The sequence below is a fragment of the Ambystoma mexicanum genome, chromosome 1p, assembly GCF_040938575.1.
Source record: "Ambystoma mexicanum isolate Mex_15411 chromosome 1p, UKY_AmexF1_1, whole genome shotgun sequence".
NCBI classification, from domain to species: Eukaryota; Metazoa; Chordata; class Amphibia; order Caudata; family Ambystomatidae; genus Ambystoma; species Ambystoma mexicanum.
Window position 1 is genome coordinate 191,021,313 of NC_090921.1, and position 24,991 is coordinate 191,046,303.

Consider the following 24,991-nt stretch of genomic DNA (forward strand, 5'->3'; position numbering starts at 1 on the left):
TTTCTTAAGGGACTCACTAATGTGTTTCCACTTACTCCTTTTCAGGTCCTAGTATGGGATTTACATTTTGTACTAACATTTCTAACATGTATTTCATTTGAACCTTTGCATTCATGTTCATTAAAACAGCTAAAGTTAAAAATACATTTTGCTAGTGGCAATAACATCAGCCCGCAGGGTGAGCGAGTTGCAGGCACTTTCTTGTAAACCTTCATTCACTATATTCTTTAAGTCCAAAGTGGTTCATGAAGTGAACCCTTCTTTCCTGTCAAAGATAGTCTCTGACTTCCTTTCGTCTCAAAAACTTGTTTTACCATCTTTTTACCCACCTCCTCATTCTAGAAAGGAGGAGGAGAGGTTGCATAGACTGGACCCAAGAAGGGAACTCAATTTCTATATTTCAGAAATGGCTAAAATTCGCCAAGATGATCAATTATTTATTGGTTATACAGGTCATAAGTTAGGTTTGGCAGTAACTAAACAAACCCCTTCCAGGTGAATTATTCTGACTATTGGGGAATGCTATAGACTGGCTGGTAAAGATATGATATGATATGGCATTTGTAACGCGCCTATACACAAGTGTTTCACGGCGCGACGAGGCGGAAGTAGGGGGAACAAGGGGAGACAGACAACGATCCTACTAGGCCAGGTGTCATTCAGATCGCGCAAGTGCAAGGGTAGAGGGGAAGGGAAAAGTGCAGGGGGGGAAAGGTAGAGGGAAAAGTGCAGTACAGGGTTATAGCATACAGGATAAATAACAAGGGCCAGCTGGTGGCAAGTGCGAGGTAAGTGCTGGGAAGGGGGGCTGTAGGGATACAGACACAGTGCAGGGGTTGCCAGGGAGGCAGTACAGGGGAGAGCGGCTGGGCCAAGGACCGAGAACGGTGAGTGACCCAGTTGCAGATTCAGTGCAGTTTCAGTAATTTTAGCAGGGGAGAGGGGGAGAGAAAGCGGAGGCAAAGAGGAAGGTTTTGAGGTGCTTCCGGAACCGGAGATGGTTCTCCTCAAGTTTCAGGGAGGCAGGAAGGCTGTTCCAGAGGGAGGCCCCTGCAGCGGAGAGATATCTGCCCCCAACTCGTTGTTTGGAGAAGCGGCTCACCCTGAGGGAATTGGAGGCGGATGAGTGAAGAGCACGAGAAGGAAGATATTTAGGAAGAGAGAGTTGAAGGTATTTTGGCCCAAGGCCCCAGACGGCCTGGTGGACAATGCAAAGGTTTTTGAACTTGATCCTCGCAGTCACTGGGAGCCAGTGTAGTGATTTCAGTCCTGGAGAGATACGGTCCCTGGGCTTGAGGCCAAGGACAAGTCTCGCAGTCCTGTTCTGGATGAGTTGCAAAGGGCGGAGAGTAGAGGCGGGCAGATTTAGGTAGAGGCTTTTACAGTAGTCCAGCTTCGAGAGAACCTGGGCTCTAGAGACAGTGAGCTTCTGGGGGAATGAGAGGAAAGGAAGGATACCTCTGAGGAGGTGTAGTTAGTAGTGTGACTTCTTAGAGACGTCGGATATGTGAGGAGAGAAGGAGAGTGTGGAGTCGAAGATGACCCCGAAGTTTTTTGCCTTGCAGGTAGGAGAAGGAAGAGGGCCAAGAGAGGCCGGCCAGAGAACTGCAGGGAAGGAGGGAGTGGGTGTGCCGATGAGTAGAATCTCAGTCTTACTGGCGTTTAGGCAGAGGCCGTTGGCGGCACACCATTCCTGGATAGCAGAAAGACAGTCAGAGATGAGGGAAGGAGAAGAGGAGGCTGAGGGTAGCCTGAAAATGAGCTGGGTATCATCCGCATAGCACTGAAAGTTGGGGCAGAGAGCGGCGATGCGGTGGGCGAGAAGTGCCAGATACTGGCTGAACGGCCAGGGAGAGAGGTTAGAACCCTGGGGGACACCACAGGTAGATAAAAAGATGTCAGAGAGGAAAGACCCCAGTTGGACCTGGGAGGGTCGATTTGAGAGGAAAGAGGTCAGCCACGCCAGAGCCTGACCAGTGATACCCAGGTTATAACTGAGACGGTTGAGCAGGATGGTATGGTTGACAGTATCAAAGGCAGAAGAGAGATCAAGCAAAATGAGAACACATGGAATGTTAGAGTCAAGGTTCGAGAGCAGGTCTTCACGGATGTTCAGGAGAGCAGTTTCCGTGCTTCTGGCAGCTCTAAGCCAGACTGATGGTCATGAAGGCTAACAACAGATTCAGCATGGAGATTTAGCTGGGAGATGGCCAGTTTCTCCAGGAGCTTGCCCAGGAAGGGAGTGATAGAGATTGGGCGATAGTTAGCTGGGCAGGAAGGGTCGGAAGAGGGTTTCTTAAGAAGGTGGTGCACAAGGGAGTGCTTGAGGGGGGATGGGAAGACTCCAGAGGCGAAGGAGTGATTGCAGAAGTCAGCAAGGGCAGGAGCCAAGGAGTCGATGTGGTCATTGATAGTTTTGGAGGAACAGTGGTGGACCTGTTTTGACGAGACTTTCATAGATCGGACTTGTCTCGAAACCTCATCAGCAGAAAAAAGGGGAAAGGCAGAGAAGGAGAGAGGAGGGGTGGCTGCAGAAGGGCCAGAGGAAGGGCAGGGAATAGAGGGGGGGAGGTGATAGGAGGAGAGTGAGGACAGGATGTCCTCAGTTTTTGAAATGAAGTGAGAGGCCAGTGCCGTGCAGAGGGCCTGGGAGGGGACAGGAGAGGTAGAGACTGCAGCAGGGTTGGCCAGCTCCTTGCAGATTTTAAATAGTTCGGCCGAATTGTTAGATGCCGCAGTGACGGGGCTTGGATAAGGGCTCTCTTCTTGGTGAGAACGGAGAGCCGGTATTGCCTTTGAGCAAGCGACAGGCCAGTTTGTCAGAGGATGAACATGAAGCACGCCATTTCCTCTCTGCCACCCTGCACTTGCGTTTAAGGGTGACGAGATCCGAGTCTTACCAGGAGTTACATTTGGCTTTGGGCTTCAGGCGGATTCTCATGACGGGGGCAAGGATATCAAGAGTATCAGATATAGCAGAGTAGAGAGTGGAGAGGGCTGTGTCAGGGTGGGAGTCAGCCGAAGGTGGCAGCGAAAGCCTCAACTGACACTCGCTTCATGGGTCGGATGACCGAGAAGGAAGATGGCAGTGATGAGGGTGGCTTTGCCTGTGGGGTAGGGAGGGTGAGGTGGGAGAAGAGGAGAAAGTGATCACTCCAGGAGAGAGGAGTGGAGAGAGGGACAGAGAGGGGAAGGTCAGAAGAGATCAGGGCATCACGAGTGTGCCCTGCAGAATGAGTCGGCCCAGACGGGAGAATAAAGAGTGAGAGAGAGTCGCAGAGGTTGCAAAAGAGTCCAGAGGGGGGACAGGAGGCATCCAGGTGGATGTTGAAGTCTCCAAGAAAGAGGAGTTGAGTGGTTGAGGACAGGAGTGAGGAGGAGAGGTCTGCCCACTCGGAGAGGAAGGAGGAAATTTGACCAGGTGGCCGATAGATAGTAGCCACGGTAAGAGAATGGCTAGGAGAGAGAGAGAGTCAGCAGACAAGACATTCAAAAGAGGAGTAGGTCTGCGTGGGAGTAACAGTGGCAGGAATCCACTCAGGGAAGATAAGGGCCACCCCCCCCAGCACGGTTGGGCCTGGGCACGGAGAGGATCTTGTAACCATCAGGTAGGAGTGTGTCAAAGCTGGTGACAGAGCTGGCCGTGAACCATGTCTCAGTGTGACCGAGTACGTCAAGGTCCAGTTCCTCAAGAAGGCGGCAGATATCAGAGGAATGTTTGACGGCAGAGCGAGAGTTAAGAGTGGCAATGTGGAGAAGGTTGCCATCTTTGAAGGACTTCGGGGGAGGGGTACAGATCAGAGGTACGCCCTGCGGAGGTGAAGAAGGAGCACGGGAGGGGGGGTGGGAGTGAGGGTAGAGGCAAGGTAGCCGAGGACAGAGGAGGGGGGATAGCAGGAGAGGAAAGGAAGTTGATGAGGCGCGGGAAGCGTCTATCAAAGAGGTGAAGGTTGGCCTGAGGGCCTTGGACCAAGACGGTCCCATTAGCGTAGACATTAATGATGGCCTTAGAGGAGTGGAAGGAGGCCAAGAGGACATCCCAACGGGTGCCACCATTAATGGGAGAAGAGGAGAGGAAAGGAGAGAGCACAGAGACCATATGAAGGTTCCATAGGTCAGGTGAAGGCACGAAAAACAGGATGTCAGTGAGAGTTTCCTTAGAGGAGGCACTGGTGTAGGTGTCAGCGATAGGGAGGCCTGGGTTGGAGACCAGGATGTCCTTTTTAAACTTTTTCCTACCAGATTTAGTGAGGAGAGCAGGCTAGTCAATGGAGAAGAAGTTAGAGAAGATAGGCGAGATAGAAAGCACCATGGAATAGGAGGGAGTGTGGGGGGGGGAGACAGGACAAGCACAAGCAGACAGGAAGAGAGGGGCAAGCCCTAGTTTACCACAAATTCAGAGCACAGTAATGCATATCAGGTACCCAGTGGAGAGGCCACCTACGTTTGAAAATCCTGCGAGGGGAGAAAAACCCTAGTTTACCACAAATTCAGAGCACAGTGAACACAGTAATGCATATCAGGTACCAAAGATCCTCCAGTAGGTCTGAGAGCCCATTACTGCGTTGGTAGTCTATCAAAAGATGAGGAATAAGTGGGAGGACACAATCTATTCTAAGAACAAGTTACTTGCCCCTCGTAATGTTCTTTCGATTGGATGTTCCTCCCACGTATTCCTCATCGCCCCTCACATCCTACCCTACTGTATAATTTATGTGTTTACACTTTACGCTCTTTTAGTCTATTACAGTTTTTGCTAGTAATTCCTAAAAACAAAAAGGCAAAAACGGAACTGAAGCCAACAGGAGATGCTCGTGCAACATATACTGGTGATGATGTCGGACGGAGGCCCTCGGTGGACATCGATTTCGACGGGACCTGCTGACAGCGGCCTCTGTCGAGGGAAAACATTCCAAAGCAGCGGAAGTTGGAACGGAAATGTCAAAAGATGAGGAATACGTGGGAGGAACTTTCAATCGAAAGAACATTACTAGAGGTAAGTAACTTGTTTTTCCAGCAGTTGGGAAGGAGGTTGCAATTCTGAAAAATAACTGATGCTGTTGTTCTGCTCCAATTTAGGTGTTGCCAAGCCTTTGCCCTTGCCCCTGCCCCACACCCTTTCATAATAGACTTGCTGTTTTCTTCCAGGCACCCAGCATGGAAGAGATAAGCACTCCCCTGATCCTGCCTTTACCGCCACCATCTTGCGATAAAGGAGAATCTGAGGTTCCAGAAAAGCCCCCCGAAGCTGAAGAGCCTCAGACCTTGGCAGAAAAGGGACAAGATCCAGAGCACTCATTTAAGGAGGAGAAACCAGGTATCCATATGTTTGTTACTAGGCAGCCGTAAGGTCCCTAATGCTCGGAAAAAGGGGCAAAGTATTGACCTTATTATCCAGAGAGATGGCCTTTATGTCTAGTCCTTTTTCCTTCGTGTGTTTAGCATCTACTATCCGATTGACTGTCCCATCAGAGCCGGAGAAGACTGAAGTTGAGCAGACTGATGAGAAACAATCGGAGAGTGAGAACATCCGAGATAAGCATGAAAGTGAAACCTTGGATCTGAGGAAAGGTAACAGTAATTTAATTGCGTCCTATGTTTTCTTTTCCCTTTCACTTGTCTCTGTGGCTTTTTCCTCTTCCCATTACACTGGTACCAAAACGAAAGCCTTCTGATACAGGACAGTGCTTGACGAAAGCCTGAAGTTTTTTTCAATTTTTGATCCAATATAAATTAAAAATCATAGTAATCCTCTATTGCTAGTCCTTAGTGCCCTCTTCTCCATGCTATTTTTATAAGTATCACAGTAGTATGAAGAAAAGGGGACAGACATATAGGGACCAGTTTGCTCTAGTGATTCTTTCCTTCAAATGTATGCAATTTACTGTCACAGAACTTTGTAGAGTACATTGTTCTCCAGCATTGGTATCTTTCATTTGAATATTCTATCTTCAGATCTGGCAGTGCAATAAGCAAGGCAGAATGAGCCAAAGAGAGCCGGAGAGGGCTAGGAGGGAGTGTTGCATGTGAATCCATGAAAGATACCAGTGCTGGAGAACAGGAGTTACAGGTAAGTAGCTTATTTCTTCTCCAGCATTCGATCTTTCGTCAAGAATTCACATGCTTTCAATAAGATTATACAGCAGTACATATTGTAAGGGTGCAGAAGGAGGAGAGGGACACACGGGTGGCATGCATGTTGGTACAAACTAGTATTGTCTTAGAAAATCAAGAAAACCTACCTTTCTCCAACTCGAAGAAGGGCTTCCCTACTTCAACTAAAATACTAAGGAATCAGTCCGGATGTCCATATAAATCGTGAGTCCACCGTCCTGTGTCAAAACCTTGTTTCTGTCCCTTATACTTGTAACTTAACTATAAAGATAGTAGATCTTCTTGGTCCAGAAGAATGACTTCTGGACCTACAATTGTAGGTGAGACCTTTGCCCGAGGGAATGGCTCCTTTCCTCAGGTCTCAGTCCCTTTTCAAGCTACAAAACAAAGTTTCAGGGTGAAGTGTTAAACCAGCAGCAAAGTTCTCAGTTCAACTCAAAATAACACTGTTATTATATATTGAGTGGCACATTTACAGGTACCTCTGCAACTGAACATTATAGCACATGTTTGCCACTACCCTCCACCTAATTGCTCTCATGACTACTCTACCCAAAATATTTCACAGAATACCATGACTAGCCACTCCCATCAGGCGACAAGATCTGTCCAGTCTAATACCCTACCTCACGTGACCATAACAAATGCCCCATGTGACCTCTTGCACAGGAACCTCAAGTTACGCTCAAGACTATCCAAACTATACGAACCACTAGCTAGGCTCTCGATTAGTCACACCTACTACTCCAAAGATACCCTTACAAAATCGAGTACCACTATTCAAAGTACTAGCCTCAAGACAACTCATGTCACACCACCACGACCCATTGCCATAACAAAACTATGCGTACCTCTACATCAGCGTTACTTACCCATTTGCTCAAAGGAGCATTTATCAACTCAAGATCTCTAGTAGCACACGCTACAGAAATCTCTGATTTAATAGAAACAGAGAACTATGACTTCTTAGCAATCACTGAATCCTGGTTACACCAGGCAGCAGGCCCAGCTTTGATGATCGCTGTGCCAGCAGAATATACGAACTTAAGGGAAGATAGAACTAACACCCGCTGTGGGGGTATAGCAATTATAGATACATCTACACTAGATATGAGATTAGTAGCTCCAATGCAGGTCAACTCCTTTGAATCCCTCACTGTAAAGCTACCTATGTCAGACTCACAAACTATCAATTTACAGGCCTACGGGCCCCCTTGGCTCCTTCAAAGAGGACCTATCCATGATACTGTCAGACAACTTAAAAAATGCATCCGAATGTACTCCTACTAGGAGACATGAACTTGGGCTTTAATGACCCTAATGATATTCAAGCAACAACTATTGCACAGAACTTTGCTTCTCACAAAAAGTTACTCAGCCCACCCATTACAAAGGCAGAACCCTTGACTGGGTGGTCGACTACTACAATATCAACATCACTAGCGTTGGCCCCCAAACTTGGACAGACCACTCGCTTATAGCCTTCACCATTGACTCTAAAATTAACTATGTACCAAACAACCCCATAGCACCTGCTATGCCAACCAGAAATAAAAAGAACACAACTTCAGACAGACTCTTACCTCTTATACTCTCTACATTAATACTCCCTACATTAAATTCACTTCCAGACTCACTTTATCCATCTACCTTATTAAATGAATTTAATAAAGTTGTATCAGAAGCCCTCAATACTATTGCTCATTTAAAAGTGAGGAGCCGTAAGCCAAGAGCACATTTAAATGCCTGGTTCACACCTTATCTTAAGTCACTGGGGGTTAACGCCATCTGAGGTGAATAAAGTGAACATCATTAACATCTCTACAAAATACAAAAATGAAATACGATGAGCTAAAAAAGAAAGTTTTGACAATAGGATACTACAGGCTAAATCAGGTACTAAGGAACTTTTCGTTATACTAAAGGAATTAGAAAACACAATTTCTGCACCTGATAACTGTGTCAAAGACAAGTCATGGTGCGCTGATATACAAATAGCACTTATTGACAAAATTGCCACTCTTCAAGTAAAAATTACCCAAAAAAACTAAACGTAACAACCTCCACTACCCAATCTAGAAATTAATTGATCCACCTAAACCAGAACTCTGCTTCAACTTCACTAAAACGGCAATAATAGAAGGTGAAAAAATAATACTCTATCTCAAGCCTTCTAACTGCTGAGGAGACAAATGTCCTGCCTAAATTATAAAAGACGACGCAAGAGATCTCTCACCATTTATCTCCAAGCTTATTAACACGTCATTTACATCAGGCACTATCCCAAGCAATCTTAAGGAATCCTGGGCCCTCCCTCTCCTGAAGAAGCAAACACTTGACCCTGCTATTCCCACAAACTATAGACCTATTACAACGGTGCCATTCCTCCTTAAGATATTAGACAGGGTGGTGTACTTACAGATTCAGAGCTTCTTGGAACAGAACAAATTCCTGGGTACCCGGCAATCAGGCTTCTGACCTCAGCATGGAACTGAAACAGCACTTATCGACCTCAAGGCCCAAGTCGACGAGTTGAGAGATCAGGGCAAATGTACCCTATTACGCCTCCTAGATCTCTCAGCAGCGTTCGACCTGGTGGACTATACTGTTCTTTGCAACCACTTAGAATCAGCTTCACACTTCTCACAACATGCCCTAGCGTGGATTAATTCTTTCCTGAATGAAAGAACGATGAGTCTTCTACACCTCAGATGCAGCTGATCCCATCCCCATTTCATGTGGTGTTCCCCAGGGTTCATGCGTCTCCCCCACCCCACCCTGTTTAATATATTTCCCAAACCCCTCTTTGATGATCTGGATTGTCTTGGTGTCACCTACACGAACTATGCAGATGACACTCAGATTCTTTTCCCACTTTCAGGGGATTACAACCAGGATTTGGCCTTGGTGAAAAAGATGTACCTCCTCATCCAGGCATGGATGGCACGCCATGGCCTGTGCCTGAATGATGATAAAACAGAGCTCATCATCTTGGTGACCACACCTAACATCAACAAACTTGGCCAGAAATACACTTCCTTCAATATAGATGGCAACACGATTAAGTTAATGAAGGAGGTAAACACTAGGTTTTTACCTATACTCTGCTCTCACCCTGACAAAGCAAGTGAATGCCATGGCATCTGCCATGGCTTACACGTGTAAACTGATTAGATCAGCCAAACCCTTCCTCTCAACAAGCAGTTGTACCACACTGGCAAGAGCACTTGTGCTATCTCTAAGTTGGACTATTGTAACGCTCTCTATATTGGAGCTAATAAATATATCACTCAGAAAATTCAGATACTCCAAAATAATGCCTTGAGAGCGGCACTAGGAATGACCAAAAAAGATCACATTTCCTCAGTGAGGAGAAATAATAATTGGCTATCTACCCTTGATAAAATCAAGCTCAAAACTGCCTCCCTAACTTTCAAAACTCTCAACAATGCAGCACCTCTTTACCTCACCGAGAGGTTCAACAAAAGACTGACAATCCGACCTACTAGAACGGTTTACACTAATTGCTTGACAGTTCCTCCATTCAAATGAGCTACCATTGGTGGAAACAGTTTCCCTGTCAAAGCTGCCCAACTATGGAACTCCGTGCCTAAGGGAAAACCAAACATACCGCCATTTCAGGTACAACATTATCAACTGGTTTAAATTGAATGATCTCTAAATCTAGACAAGAGAGTGAAGGTTTTCTAACCTTCCTAGCCTTTTCAGCCCCCTCCTGACCTCTCCCTTACTCTAATAGACCCTCATGATTTCATTCTGTAGATATCACTGTATATTACCTTTCTTCTCGTGAAAATGGACTACATTTCCATCCTTATTATCTAATGTCTGCCATCCATGCTATGCTATGTACTATAACCTGTATGTTCTATATCTCCGCATGTAACATGTAATATGTAAATTCGATGTGCCTCATTATGTAACCTTGCAAGCCTAAAATATCCTTGTCCCCGCGCCCTGATACCTCTGGGTCTGGCGCGCGCTACAAATTAAGAAACAAACAAACAAAAAGGTAAAGTTCCATCTCAAACATCACCATTCCTTATTGAGCGTAGTTGGTTCTTTACTAATGGTTGCTGGATAATGCCTCCCTCCTCCAGGTATTTTGTGAATTCAATTTCTAAGAGAATGATTCCCTTTTAGGTGTCTAATCCTCAGTGTTGTATCCTCTACATACAGCCAGGGGGAATGACTCCCTTCCACTGTACTCTCTCTCTTCACTTGTTCATGTTTTCACATCATCAGGGGGAATGACTCCCTTCCTCTGGCCTTCCTTAGGCTTCTTATTCCAAGCCTTCACAGGCTTATTCCAAGCCCTCACATGCTTCTTGTTACAGTTCACAACCATAGGGGGACTGTCTCCCTTCCCCTGGCCTTTCTCAGGCTCAGTGTGGCAGTTCACAACCGTAGGGGAATGTCTCCCTTCCCCTGGCCTTTCCCAGGCTCAGTGTGGCAGTTCAGAATTCCAGGGGGAATGGCTCCCTTCCACTGGCCTTTCTCAAGCTTAAAGGAATGGTGTGGTCAGAAATATTATTGTCCTTATGGTTCGGACATGTGTTTTTAACCATACGTTGATCGATCATACAAACACTTCCTATGCACCTTACCGTAGTTTTTGTCTTTTGTACACAAGTGAAATCAGGCAGCAGGGCGCGGCCATCTTGTGATAATCTTATCAGTTGCTGCATCGGCCGGGGGGGAACTGCCTTTGCAGCACTAAATCATATCCCCCGCCCCTGAGCCTGACATCACCAAATCATTGATATTCTCCGCCTTTCTCCCTGACGTTACTGGGCAGCGTAGCCAAACGCGCCCACTCGTCACCTACGCCACTTGATGCAGAACCCGGAAAACAACACACCTAGTCTCACTACACGGCGCGTCACAAATCGGAATATGAAACTGTACTTTAAAAGGAAACAGCAAGACTGTACAATTGGTAAAGTACATTTATTTCACAGTAAATGCTTCGAGAACATTCAGCGATTGACATATTCAATGAAAATTGAACTTTTTTTCTTTGCTCTCGATCCACAAATGTTTATTGTGAGTCACGCGCTGTTCCTTTTGGGTACACAGGGTGTTCGTTTTGGGTAAAAGAAGCACTTTGGTCGTACAGTGAATTGCAAGGCTTGTGCATCAACTTGGCACTAGACCACCATAAAGGTTATGTTGCTCCTAATCGCTTGTACAGCGTAAGGGCATATCAGCCCTTGGCGATCGTTCCTAAAAAGAGTCAAATAAATCCAGTGATTGACATGTAGCTGCAGCTGGCGGATGAAGAAACCATTGGTTGGGGTCTGGAATAGATGACAATCGCAGAATGGCAGGATGTACCTGTTTGCAAAACATAAAAATTTAAATGTGTCTCAGTAGCCGATCTTTATTATAATTAATCTTTTTACTTATTAGCACAGACGTGAAACAATGTGAACAGAGAGAACACAACGTGGAAAGTACTTCACTATTTGCTTCCGAGGATAGTGCAATGGGGTATGTTCAGCTCTAAACGTAATGTGGAAGCTGAGGCAACAATTCGAGGTGCACAATGTAATGATTTATTAGCGTTGAACCAGGGGGAACCGAGTGGTGGTCTACATGCGTGTAGATGCTGGACTGCCCATGTGCCCGGTAGAAAGACCAGCACACAAAGGTTGTACTTGCGTTTCACACGGAACGAACAAGTACAATATAACCCAGCAATAATGGTCAGCTAATGATATTTGGACTAGTACTGGTATAAAATCGTCTAAAGTGAAACTTACATTATATTCGGCATTTCCATTCTCTTGGCCTAATGCAGACCGTAACGCAGACTCCGTTCGTGTCAACGATTTTTCATAAACTGAACTTACATGTACCTAAGTCCAATTTTGGAATGTACAACCTAGTATATCTTATGTTATTATACCCCTCCTTAAATTCAATCCCTTTCGGAATGGTCCCTGTCTCTCAAGGTCAAAAAACAATAGAAACTTACACTGTGTGTGCGACGTGTGGGCTTCCTCAGCTCGCAAGCAAACATTCAAAGCTGATGACCTTCACTCACAATGAACATACATTCTTAGTTTGCAACATCTCGTGTGAACGCATCCTTGAGAACTGGAATTGTGAAGCACGGGCACAGGAGGAAAAATGTGGGGGCTGTCACTGCTTGCTGTTCGTGGCACTGCTGAGGGGTAGGGGAAACTTGCCAATGACAGAATGCGCCCTACTCCAAAATTGTAGTCTAGGAAACACAAAAACGGAGTCAGTGTGTCTAGCAATAGCCCCACCTCTGCTTATGTCACGGCCTCCTACCCCATGCCATGTTTTCACAGTCAGTACTTCTTGCGTGCCTAGTACCTTATGTAGCCTAGGTATCATCCCTTTTGTGTGACGAGCAGCTATTCAGCGGCTTGGGTAACTGTATGGTAAGGCAACTGCCGAAACCCAAAGATTCTTACACACTGTTCTCAATCTGGCCCTACCACGATCAATGAAGGTCCCACAATAGCTCGACGAAACTGTGAAATGTGAAAGCACATTGTTACATTGTATGGCAATCGTACAAAATTGTACTCTCTTTTTTTTTTACAAAAAGACAAAGAGGATAGATTTCAAAAGAGAAATTGCATACTTTCTTTGAACACTTCATAAAAACATTGTTGGTAAAAATAAAAACAGATAGTAATCAATTGTACGGGGATTTGAACTGTTCAACGAGCTCTGCTTTGGGTGGACAGGGCACGTTGGCAATGTTTTGTGGCGGTGTATGTGTGCTCTGAACATAATCGCGCTCAATTCCATGAGTATGCATCTCCAAGACATTAATAATAAGATATTTCACAAAATTGAATTCCATTTCCTCATATACTGGCTTGACCACCCATTTTTTGCTTCTTTTCGTAAAGGCCATATAGTGTAGCGAAGCATCCCTAAGTTTCCTGCATTCCTAGATTGTTCACGGCCTACATTCTCGTTATGCGCAAATACCGCTATTAATGTCCTATATTTCATCCCTCTGATGCCGAAATGCAATCTCTTTGGCCTGTACTTTAGGCACATATTGTGGAACACCTCCAAATCTCCTGTGTGACAGAATTCTGTGAGTCCCTTCAGATCTCTTGATAGAGTTTTATTAAACACAATCTTCTCAAGGGCTTTGTGTGGAGGTGAAGATGGAATCAACCACTTCTTCTTCCGTGCCTCCCCTGAGGACAAAGGGCCATGTTCACATTGGTGGAAATGTTGGTTTTCTGTCCAAGAGTGAACATTGGAACAGTGGTGCATTAGTGACCACCATTTTTCAAGTAGAATTTCCACAGACCCATCACATGTTTTGGAGCTCCACCAAAGATGGTTGCTGAAAGACTGGGACCACTGTGAAATACTTTCCAAACCTTTTTTTTCCCCTGCAGCCGAGATTTTTTTATTGATTGATTTGGCAACATGCCATACATCAAATAGATGTTTAATATTTGGAAACTGCTCTCTCATTGTCTTGGCTATTGAAACGTGTCCGTCCATGCTATGAGGTCGATTTACATTCCCCTCGATTGTAGCTCTTCCAGTGATTTTATAAAACCAAGTTTCTCCATGGCCAATGAGGATTTACATTCGGACACCTGCACGACCACCGAACTCAACATTTTTTTACTTTCCATGTCCTGAAAGTGGTATGTGCAGTACTTAGCAGAAAATCCGGGGCTGTCACACTGTCCATCGCCGGCTAGCCTGAACAGTTTGTCGGAGAATGTACTTTGAATAGACAATTGTTAAATTTTCCAAGCTTCACTAATGGCAGGGAATAGATAATCACGTTAATATTTGTAGTACTGTGTTTTAGAAATGAAATGGAGTCCCACAAACTGGACAACTTCCTGAAACTAGAGCCACTGAAAAGTAAAGCTGCTGCACACAGTAGATTGCCAGCTGGCAGTATCCCCAGCATTGGTTGAGCGGACCATGAAAATGTTTTATGTAACATTTCACAAGTGGCATGTATTTTGAGGTTACTGCCTTGTGTTAGACGAGTCACATTCACCAATGGCTTCCCACATACTTCCCCTCTCACTGAATGCACACATTACAGCATCTTTATAATCTCCATCAAGCTGCTGTCGAATACTATGTATTTAGCCTCCTTTATTAGACTGTCATCCTGCATTAATGTTGTTTCGGACTGAACTGTTGTGGACATATCAGCCAAACTGGACATACTATAGTTGAGATCTTTGTCTAGTTCGTCTGTCAATTGTGTTGATGCTTCAGGCTCTGTCATTTCAACTTCTGTTACTTGACCATGAATAGGAGAAAACATCAATGTCGACTGCTTTTTGGGTGGCACTTTTTTGGCGGGTGTCGATCGTGTCAAGTGGTCTGCGACTAATTCAAAAGTATCTTCAAATCATTCAGTTTCATCTTCATCTGGTGGAGCAGTAGCATTGTAGCAATGGTCCAAAAACACTTTGCTGGATTCACCGGTCACATTAAATTCATTTTCTGGCCATTGGGCAAAGGCATCTCGAGTCTGAACACGCCGCGCCTCAATTAATAGTTCCTCCATGGTGAAAACAGTTTGGCAAGCAGCATCTCTCATTTGTGTCGCTGCCTGTGTCTTCATAGTCCGTACACAATCGGGCAACTAGAGGACAGATTGGAAAAATGATGTTCAATGTAAATCCAACATACAGTATCGTACAATTTACATAAAAAAAGCATATTATGAAGGCCTCAGCACAAAACACTTGCTAAAAATAGAAACTGTTTATAAATGACCTTATCTTTCTTTCTTTTCGTTGAAACCTTTTTTACTCTAACGTCACCAACGGATCCACGTGCCTCCCGTTCTATATACGGATCTTGTATAGATCCCTAGAAAAGAGTATCCATTTAAAATAAGTCATTTGTATTACAACTCAAATTAGACCGACTTTCTTTCATTAGAGGGTAGGGTCAGTATGCATACCTCTGGCTCCGGATCGACTACAAGGAATGATGTAATTGTAGAGGACGCTCCAGCAACTCCCTGAAACACAGTACTTGCATTAGTAAAGATGAAAATATTGGAAATTGAACACACACATTGGGACCCAGACAAAGGTACATATCAATGGCAAACCACGAATGAAACATTGTGTAAATGAATGACACGATACGTAAATATGATCAGATTATCTCAAATTCCATGCATAAAACAAGTCTGGAACAGAATAGCTAAGTAAGACTACCTGATACGCGCTCAAATGGGTTGATGTCTCCAGGCAAGACATGGATACTGAATTTTGTTCCTTCATATTCAGTGCATAATCATGGAGTTGTAAAGGGAAAGTATTTTTTGATTTATAAATGCTAATATTAAAAATTGGCGTGTAAGGAGACAGAATACGAGAATGTTGTTTATTTCAATGCATAATATAGCATAGTTATCTGTGCCCATAAATCAACTTTCTATGAGGGTTCTAAAACCAAGGACTGATCTTTAGCAAAATGGTCATTATTTAAAAAGCTATACAATCATATAAATATGGAAAGTATTATAAGTGACATCTAACCTAAAATAACAATCAAATCTTTTGGTTACCTGCTCACTACCCCAAGGCCTACAGCTAAATCCGGAACCGTGACTCTCCTGAGGCAGCATGTGAACGAATAGTGTCGCAATAGTATTTGGGAGCAATTTTCGAGTCGTTCTCAGTTGATTCTTCTTTGTGTACAAGGATGTGTCGTACATATTCGGGGTAAAGTGCAGGCTGCAGATGCGGTATAGATCACCCCTCTACTTTCAAGCTCTTCCGGCGCATATCCGCAATATCTGACCCATTCTCTAATTCGAATTACAATCTTTGGGAATACATGCATTGTAGTGCCTTCAGATTTCTCATGGGTCTTAGAAGGGCAACAGAAAACGAACATTCAGGCATTGTTGTAAATTCTGCAAAAAAAAGGTCAACAGTATTCCAAAATTACTTTGCATATAAACGTGAGAAAGAAGGAATTATACCATACATTCTTCAATGCAAGCTTTGTTTTGGTCACCACAGCAAAACCAGTTTTGTTTCTTACTTTGATGGCACAAAACTACTACACATTGTAAAGTTCTGGTTGCAGCACAGTGAGGGAAAGTCCCCTATACTGACTGCTGTTACTGGGGAAAGTTTCTCTAATGGCACCAACGACACAGGCGGGTATTACTCGTCGAGCACGGTGTCCAAGCCTCCCATGAAGCCACCATGTAAAAGAACGATAGGCCACCAGCCTGTACCACCTGTGAAAGAGAAAGATACAAACTGTTTTTAAATGACCAAGATAAGTGTATTAAACCTTAGTTGGCAATGACCATTCTTGTATCCAACAGCAATTTTGCCAGTACAAATGCTACCTAGACACTGCACAATATTGAACGACTATTATACGACTATTACTAGAGAATTGCATGACTAAATTGGTATGACAATGATATATTGAAGTTACGACAATATAGGAGACAACCATGAAATAGTAGTGGCCTAACTGACATCACTACCAGAGTATACTTACTCGTTACTTGGATTACGAGGGCGAACAGTTGCATGAAGTACGTGCATAAGCACCATCAAAATTCCTCAACACGGACCGTGTGAGGCACGCTGCCCTGAAGTCTGGCAGCTCGGTAACGCATTGAGGACGTGGCTCGCCTTGCGATATGTAGGACAAGCATCCAGAGTTTTCTCGGCAGCAGCAGTTCTCCACCTCGGTTGGTATTAGCGCGCAGGTACACCAGGTGGAGACGCCGTCCATGAGACTAGGCTCAGGCTCTTGATCTGTTAAATCATCCTCCCAACTGTCGTCCGAAGCCCCATCGTTTCTGCATCTTTCTCTTTCCAGTAATTCCGCCTCGGAATACTCAGGCTCGTACTGGTAGGGCATTATTGTTGCCATTGTGGGGTAAACAAATGAAAATAATTCATAGCGATGGTACTGGTATCTGTTCCCACGGGCTACAAGCAATGAAGGTAGCTGACCAGAGCACAGAAACGAGTCACAGAATACTCAAAGAAATACAGTGAGAGGAATGGAATAGACAATCTGATGTTGTGTGCTGTGAAACGGTCTGTTTATACTTATTGAGGAAAGAGGCGTCCTGCCATTTCCATGGCGACGCGTCATTAGCTGAAGCGCAGAGAATGTTGACACGAGATGTGCTTTGGTGTTGTGAAATGGGCGGTACGCGTCTAGTGATGTCAGGCTCAGGGGCGGGGGATATGATTTAGTGCCGCAAAGGCAGTCCACCCTGGGCGATGCGTCACTGATAAGATTATCACAAGATGGCTGCGCCCTGCTGCCTGTTTGCTCGTGTACAAAAGACGAAGACGAAAACTATGCGATGGTGCATAGGAAATGTTTGTACGATCAACGTATGGTTAAAAACACATGCCCGACTGGCCACCAGGGGGGCGTGCGGATGAACACCACCGCCGCGTGAGCTCCAGCACCCATGGTCCCTGAGGCGACCTGAGCCCCCGTCTCACGACCCCCCCCAGCAGTGGAGAAGTGCTGAGGAGCTGTATGAGGGCCCCCCCCCCTCACCTGGGAGCAAACGCGATCAAAATCGGACCGGTAGAAGTGGAGATATCACCATGTGAACATCTAGGCCCGAAGGCGGCCCAGCAGCGACAGAGAAACCACGCCCTTGCGTTGCGGCAATCCGGCGGAAGACATCCTGCGCCCGCTAGTCGTGTGGGCAGTGCTTGGAAGGCAAATCTCTCAGCCCCCGCGGAATGTGCCCCTCGGGTACGGAACGTAGTAATTGAGGAGAGTCAGCCACTTTTGCGCACTCGTTCTTCAGGAACACCGTGCCGTCAGAATCCTGAGCGGAAACCCCCGTTTTTGCCGGCCATAGACTGTGGCCCTAACCCTAACATCAGGCTACAGTGAGAGGATCCGAGATAGTCGTTGGCACCCTGCCTTGCCACCTAGAATGACAGCCTTGTATCAGTGTATGAGCGCCCCCGGAACTTACTCACCTGTGCCACACTGGAGAGGGTAAGGCCCCTGACTCAGGGGCGTGTGCCTCCTCTCACCCCGGACCCAATCCCCGATCGGTAAGCCCGAAAATCTACGGCACTGCACTACCATCGTGCCTTAGACCCCGGAACCCAGACACTATTAGGCCCGCATCGAACACGCGCTCGGAGCGCCCTTACGCTTGAGTCAACGGCCCTAAACTGGGGAAGAGGAACCGCGGCCTTGTGATACGCAGAATCCAACCCGGGGTAGGCCGGCACAGCCTCGGCGCTCACGCCTTGATGCCCCTCGGCTCTTGGGAATCCTCACTGAAGACCACCCCGACATCACAAGCGAAGCACTCGAGTTTGTCCTGCTCTTAGGACCCCACGCGACCCCGCAGAGGGTAAGGCCCCCGATCCAGGGGCGTGTGCCTCCTTTGACTGTGGGTCCATCTTATGAACGTGCGACATAGACTTTCCAGATTCGCATACACCCCATCCTCTCCGACTGCTCGACCCATCGCCACCATGTCGCTGGAGGCCTTGGAGGCGGGAGCCACGGCCACTAGGGGGGACATTGTGGCACTATTAAGTGAGATCAAAAGCATGGGCTCCAACCTTGGTGGCAAAATCAATAAGATCACCCAGAGAATGGACAGCTTCGAAGAGAGATTGGAGGGTGTCGAAAACAATCAGACGTCGATCGGTACACTTGAGATACAAATGGACATGAGGATACGGACCATTGAGAAAAAGGAAGAGGAGAAGCGCCATAAAATGGACGATTTAGAAAATAGGGAAAGAAGGAATAACCTTCGCTTTTTTGGAATCCCGGAACGTGAAGGGGAAACTGAAAAGGACCTCAAGGACACGATCCACGATATTATAAAAATTCTAACGGCCGATGAAGAAATCGATGAGCCCAAAACTGAAAGAATACACCAAGCTGGTGGACCCCCCGGTGGTCCCCGCTCGGTCCTGGCCAAATTCCATAGATACCGGGACCGGACTAGGATTCTTGAGAAGGCCAGATCCGGAGTTCCACTCACGATGGGAGGGGCGCAAATTACGATCTTCCAGGACCTATCTGCGCTTACGTTATCGCTTAGACGCCTTTGCAGCCCCCTGACAAAATGGCTCAAGGAACCGGGCACACGATACAGATGGGGCTACCCGGTCTCACTAACCTTCGAACTTGGAAGTAGGAAAATCGTCCTTAGATCAGAGGATGACATAAAAGAATGCATCGCCGACCTTCTGAGTACAGGCCCGAAAGACAGCGAAAATGGGGATAACGGACGAGACGGAATGCAATGGGAACAACAGGGACCTAGGCGCAAAAGAGTAAAAGGATCCAGAAAATACTGACGCCCCAATAACACACTCGATAACGAAAAATGAGGATGTTCCTCCTGAATGCCACGACCAGAAGCACTAGTACCCATGGTTGAAGCACGGGACGCTGGTCGTATGGAGACCGAGAGCTTGGACGTCAAGTGCTCGGGGGACGATGGAAGTAGAACACCCCTCTGAAGTAAGAGGGGGTAGGAACCCGAGTGAGACGACCCCGGGAATGCACGTAACGTTATATTGTTATATCTTTGTATGATTATTGTTGTTACCACTGTTGTATGACATGAAGTGAGGGGGGGGGAGTGGGACGGGGGCTCACCCATATGTTGCGATGGAAAATTTGAATGGGACCGAGAGGTAACGGTCCCCATTGATGGTCCGACATGGACGGAACACTGTCACCAAGTCTGTTTCCGACGCCGCCAAAAGCTGCTGATGCAGCACCCTCAGTTCCTGGGCTTCTTTGAGCCTCAGCAACTTCTGAGGGAAAGGGATGTGGGAATAATGAAAGCACCATTTGAATTTGTTTGCAACACCAACGTTGATATGGGTCTTGAGAAGCGAGCAATTGTCTGGCCGACAGTCTTGAAAGACACCTCGGAGACATTCGAAGATTGTGTCTCTTGATAGCCCAAAAAAGAAAGACTCACTCAAAATTGGCGTCCATCAATGTAAAAGGGTTGAACTCTCCAACTAAGAGGTCATTAGTAGCAAGGGAATTCCGCAGATCCAACATTGACATAATGCTCCTGCAAGAGACCAAGTTTGCCAACGGGGAAGAAAGAAGCATCATCGGGAAGCGGGGGGGTCTGGAATTCTGGGGCTCGGGCCCGCTGAGAAAAGGTGGGGTTGGCATCCTGCTCAAGAGGGGCATCCAATTTGAGGTAGAAAAGACGTGGTCTGATGTGACAGGTCGGGCCCTCCTGATCACGGGGAAAATAGCCAGAGTAAAAGTGACTATTGCCACTGTATATGCTCCAAACATTGGTCAGACTGCATTCCTCTAGAGAGTAATCCCAAAAATAATGATGGAGGCAACGGGGCACGTAATCCTCGGGGGGTGACTTCAACCAATGGGCTGACCCAGGTATTGACTGGAAACCGGGGAATCCAGCCACAAGGAATCAGATTAAAGAGGGACGTACCGACCTTGTCGAGATAACGGATCTGTACAACATGAGTGACATATGGAGAATAATGCACCCCGGTGTAGCTGGATACACCTTCTATTCAAATCCCCACCACACTTTTACGCGCATTGACTATATATACATGTCGAACGACCTCATACAAACCACACAACACTCAGATATTATTCCAATAACCTGGTCGGACCACGACATGGTTCAGGCTGACATTTCTTGGGCGGACCTACCCACCATGGGAGGGAAATGGCGGTGCAATGAAACCCTCTGGAAGGACCCGGTTTTCAAGACGACTATAGAGACCGAAATCGAAGAGTACTTTAAAATTAATGACGATGGGGAGGTTTCCAAACAAGTGATCTGGGAGGCAGGGAAGGCCACATGGCGAGGGACCCTAACACGGGAGGGGGCTGCAAAGAAAAGGGAACAGAAAATTATAGAGCAAAAGTTGAGGGCCGATATAGGTCTATTAGAAGCAGAGATGAAAAAAGAACATAGAGTTGACCCTGATAAAGTGAAAACTGCGCAGCTGAAAAGGGAAGAATTGCGGCTCTTGGAACACGATCAAGTGGTGCGTAAATTGCAATTTTTAAAACAGAAATTTTATGAGAAAGGCGATAAGGCTGACGCCTTATTGGCTTCCAGACTTAGGGAACAAAGAGCTGATCGTAGAGTGAACGAAATCATCGAGGATCCTGTCCTCCCTCCCCATGCCCCACCCAATATCCCAGAATCCTTTGCCAAATTTTATGAGAAACTCTATACCTCTGAGATAATTCCCGGCCAACCTGACCCATCAGTCTACCTATCTTCAATCCCTATGCCCACGATAACGAACGCAGAAACTGAGTTTCTGGATTCCCCGATTAATGAACAGGAAGTGCACGAAGCAATCAAAAGGCTAACTCTAGGTAAATCTCCCGATGAAGACGGCTATACCGCCGGTTTCTATAAGACGTATGCCAAACAACTAGCTCCCTTCCTCACGGTTCTATTTAATGAAATATTAGAGACAGGGCAGGCCCCGGACTCCTTTAAAAAAGCCTTGATAACGGTGATTCCCAAAGAGGGTAGGGACCCCAAAAGCTGCGGATCTTATCGCCCTGTGTCCCTTCTCAACCTTGACGCCAAAATTTACTCCAGGGTATTGGCAGCTAGATTAGAAACGCTAGTGCCCCGGCCGATCCACTCAGACCAAGTTGGGTTTATACTCTGGAGACAGGGAGCCGACTCCATGCGCAAAACATTGCACCTCATTCATGTGGCCCGTGACCTCCCTGGGGCCCCCGTCCTGATATCAATCGATGCCGAAAAGGCCTTTGACAGAGTCGAGTGGGATTTTCTGGGAGCCGTTCTGCAGAAGGTTGGAATAGGCCCCAAAACTAGGAGGGGCATACAGGCAATATATACATCCTCTACAGCATCGATATCCGTAAATGGTGAATATTCCCGTTGGTTTGAATTACGAGGGACTAGACAGGGATGTCCCCTCTCTGCGATCCTCTTCGCTCTTTCATTAGAACCCCTAGCACAAAGGATAAGAACCGACCCTGCGATAGAAGGGATCCGACTAGGCCCGTTGGAATATAAAATAGCGCTATATGCGGATGACATTCTCTTACACCAATCCTGCAGAGTCAATTCCCCAAGTCCTTAGACTAATGGACGAGTATGGCCAATTCTCCGGCTTTAGAGTAAACAAGGCAAAATCCATTCTATTTCCCCTTCAGGGAACTAGGACTGAAAATGATCCTAAGTTTCTTCCACTAGGCCTTAAACTGGAACACCTCACACTACTATACCTGGGCATACAGATTACTAGGAACCTGAATGACTTATTCGAAGCTAACTTCCCTCCACTCCTCCAGCGGTTTACTGCGGACCTTAAGAAATGGGGTAAACTTACGATCTCTTGGCTTGGCCGCATCAACGCAGTTAAGATGACATGCCTCTCACGCTTCCTGTGCCCATTCCAAATGCTGCCAATCGAAATACCCAAAGCGTTCTTCAGTGAAGCTAAAAAGATCTTGATGAGATTTATATGGCAGGGTAAGAAACCTAGAATTGCATACAACACGTTGATACTCCCCAAGGACAGAGGAGGGGTTGGGCTCCCGGACTTGAGATCACATTACATTGCCTCCCAATTACGAGTCATGATTCCCCACCTCAGAGAACACAATGACCTTCAATGGGTCCAAATGGACAACCATTACTTTGCACCGGCCACAGTATCAGAATGGCTATGGACCCTGCACAAAAGGGTGCTACGGAAAATCAAAGGCCACCCTATACTGAGCACGATCTGGAGTGTATGGCGTGCGAATCGGGAGATGCGCGGGATCACCACCTGGCCTTCCCCGCTCAGCCATCTATGGTCTCCTGGCATGAACGATCGCATACCAGAGGTGGGCAGTTAGCAATCCTGGTACCAGGCTGGCTTAGAGAGAGTGGGCCAGCTCCAGAGGAAGGACTCCTATATCACTCTTCCGGAACTGACGGAAGCATTGGGCATAGGCAAACTATCCACATTTCAGTACATAATGAAAGGGGTCCTGACGAAGGCAGAATGGAAGGACAAACTGAGCAAAGAATTGACCCCATTCGAGAAAATATTGGACTCTAGAGTGGAGAGGAAAGGTCTCATATCAATAATGTACCAGGAACTAATAGCAGCGGGAGACGGCTCTACGGAGCCTCTGAGGTCTAGGTGGGAAAAGGACTTTGGGGAAGAAATAGACCCCGAGCAATGGAACCTAATGTGCAGGGCCGCCTCTAGAACATCGCTATCGTGTCAGTACAAATTGCATGCCATCAAACTCCTGCATAGGTGGCAATACGACCCCCAGTCAAGGAGCCCGACATGCTGGAGGAAATGTGGTCAAACGGCTAATTACTGGCATATGTGGTGGGGTTGCCCGCGCATCAAAATATTCTGGAACGAAGTACTGGGGTGGATCAAGGAAATTGATGGTATTCAGAGAGATGCTGACCCCTATCTGGTGCTCTTTGCCTTAGAGCGAGACGCGGACGAGTGGAACAGAGTGAAAGGCCTGACCCCCTATCTACTCCTGGCCGCCAGGGCCCTCCTGGCGATCAAATGGAAATCCGGTACAGTCCCTAGGAAGAGTGAATGGATTGCCCTAGCCACCAACATCTATCTGATGGAAACCATAACGGCCGCTCTGGTCGCAGTGATTGGGGGGGGGGGAACAAAAAAAAAGAGGGAAAATCTCTTGATACAAGCGAGCACTGTGTGGTCAAACACTGGAGTCAGAAACATTGCCCTATCAACGTTTCGGTGCTCTAATTGCGAAAAACAAACTGGTGCCAAGTTAAGTAAGGGGTGGGGGGGAGGAAAGGGGAGTTGTTTTTTCTTTTTTTTTTTTGAGTATCAGGAAATGCACCTTCATTGAGAACTGAGATAACTGTACGACACTGTGAGCTGACATTAAGCCTTTTTTTTTTTGTTGTTGTTCTTCTGTAACTAATTGTGTCAATCGGTGCATTATTTTGTATGTATCTTGAAGTTTCTTTATTGTTCCTTCTTGTTTCTTTTCGTTGCTGTATATGATAAAACCAATAAAAGCAAATTTATAAAAAACACATGCCCGAACCATAGGGACAATAATATTTCTGACCGCACCATTCCTTTAATATGGCAGTTCACAATGCCGGGGGGAATTAATCCCTTCCCCTGGCCTTTCTCAGACAATTTGTTGCTGCAGGTCCCCTACCCAGGTTTCTTCCATGGTTTGTCTAGGCAGGCCTGGCTCACTATCCAGCCAGGTACTGCCATGAGGAAGATGCAAATGTAGGCTCTCCTCCTGTTTACGGTTTGGGTCCCAGTCCTGTGTCTTATCACTATATCTGTGTTTTGCTATACCCAGTTCACTATCTTGCCAGGTATGGTAATCCTTCTGGTTTCCTTTCAACACTGTATCTGGGTCTTATGCAATGTCTCTTATTACGGTCTCAGCAGCCCCTGTACCATCTGGATGTTTGTCGGATCCTCTTTGCCAGTCTCAGGAACTTCCGGTGCCTCCAACAGCTTTCTTCCATCTTTAGTGTTCGCACTGTCTGCCGTGGATCTGCAGCGTTTATTCAGGGCCTGGCTGCACGTCTCACAAGGACAGTGTGGTCCAATGGCATCTCTGGCCGGGACCTCTTCCTTACACGGTCTCTGGTCATTGCTGGCACGCTGGATAGGGATTGCCTGGGCTACTCCACTCGCATTCGTGTCCACAGCTCTTCCCTCTTCACCAGCGGTCTTTCCTCCTTACGCACGGTGCCTCCAGAGAGGGTCTGACTCTCTCGCCAGTCCTTCACTTTTTAAACATGTGCCTGGGTATTGTCAGGTCCAGCTTCAGAATTCCTGCGGGAGTGATG

General features: G+C 46.5%; 1 protein-coding gene across 14 annotated transcripts in view; it reads left to right on the forward strand.

Annotated features, from left to right (window-relative positions):
• CHD3 (chromodomain helicase DNA binding protein 3) overlaps window positions 1-24,991 on the forward strand; it is a 2,755,261-nt gene that overhangs the window by 2,175,739 nt on the left and 554,531 nt on the right. For 13 of the 14 annotated variants that reach the window (XM_069646310.1, XM_069646296.1, XM_069646293.1 and 10 more), the window contains 2 exons: window positions 5,149-5,317; window positions 5,443-5,571. In XM_069646310.1, coding sequence (XP_069502411.1) covers window positions 5,149-5,317; window positions 5,443-5,571 — 298 coding nt within the window. The remainder of the gene's footprint in view (window positions 1-5,148; window positions 5,318-5,442; window positions 5,572-24,991) is intronic. The other variant, XM_069646309.1, reaches the window with a different exon arrangement.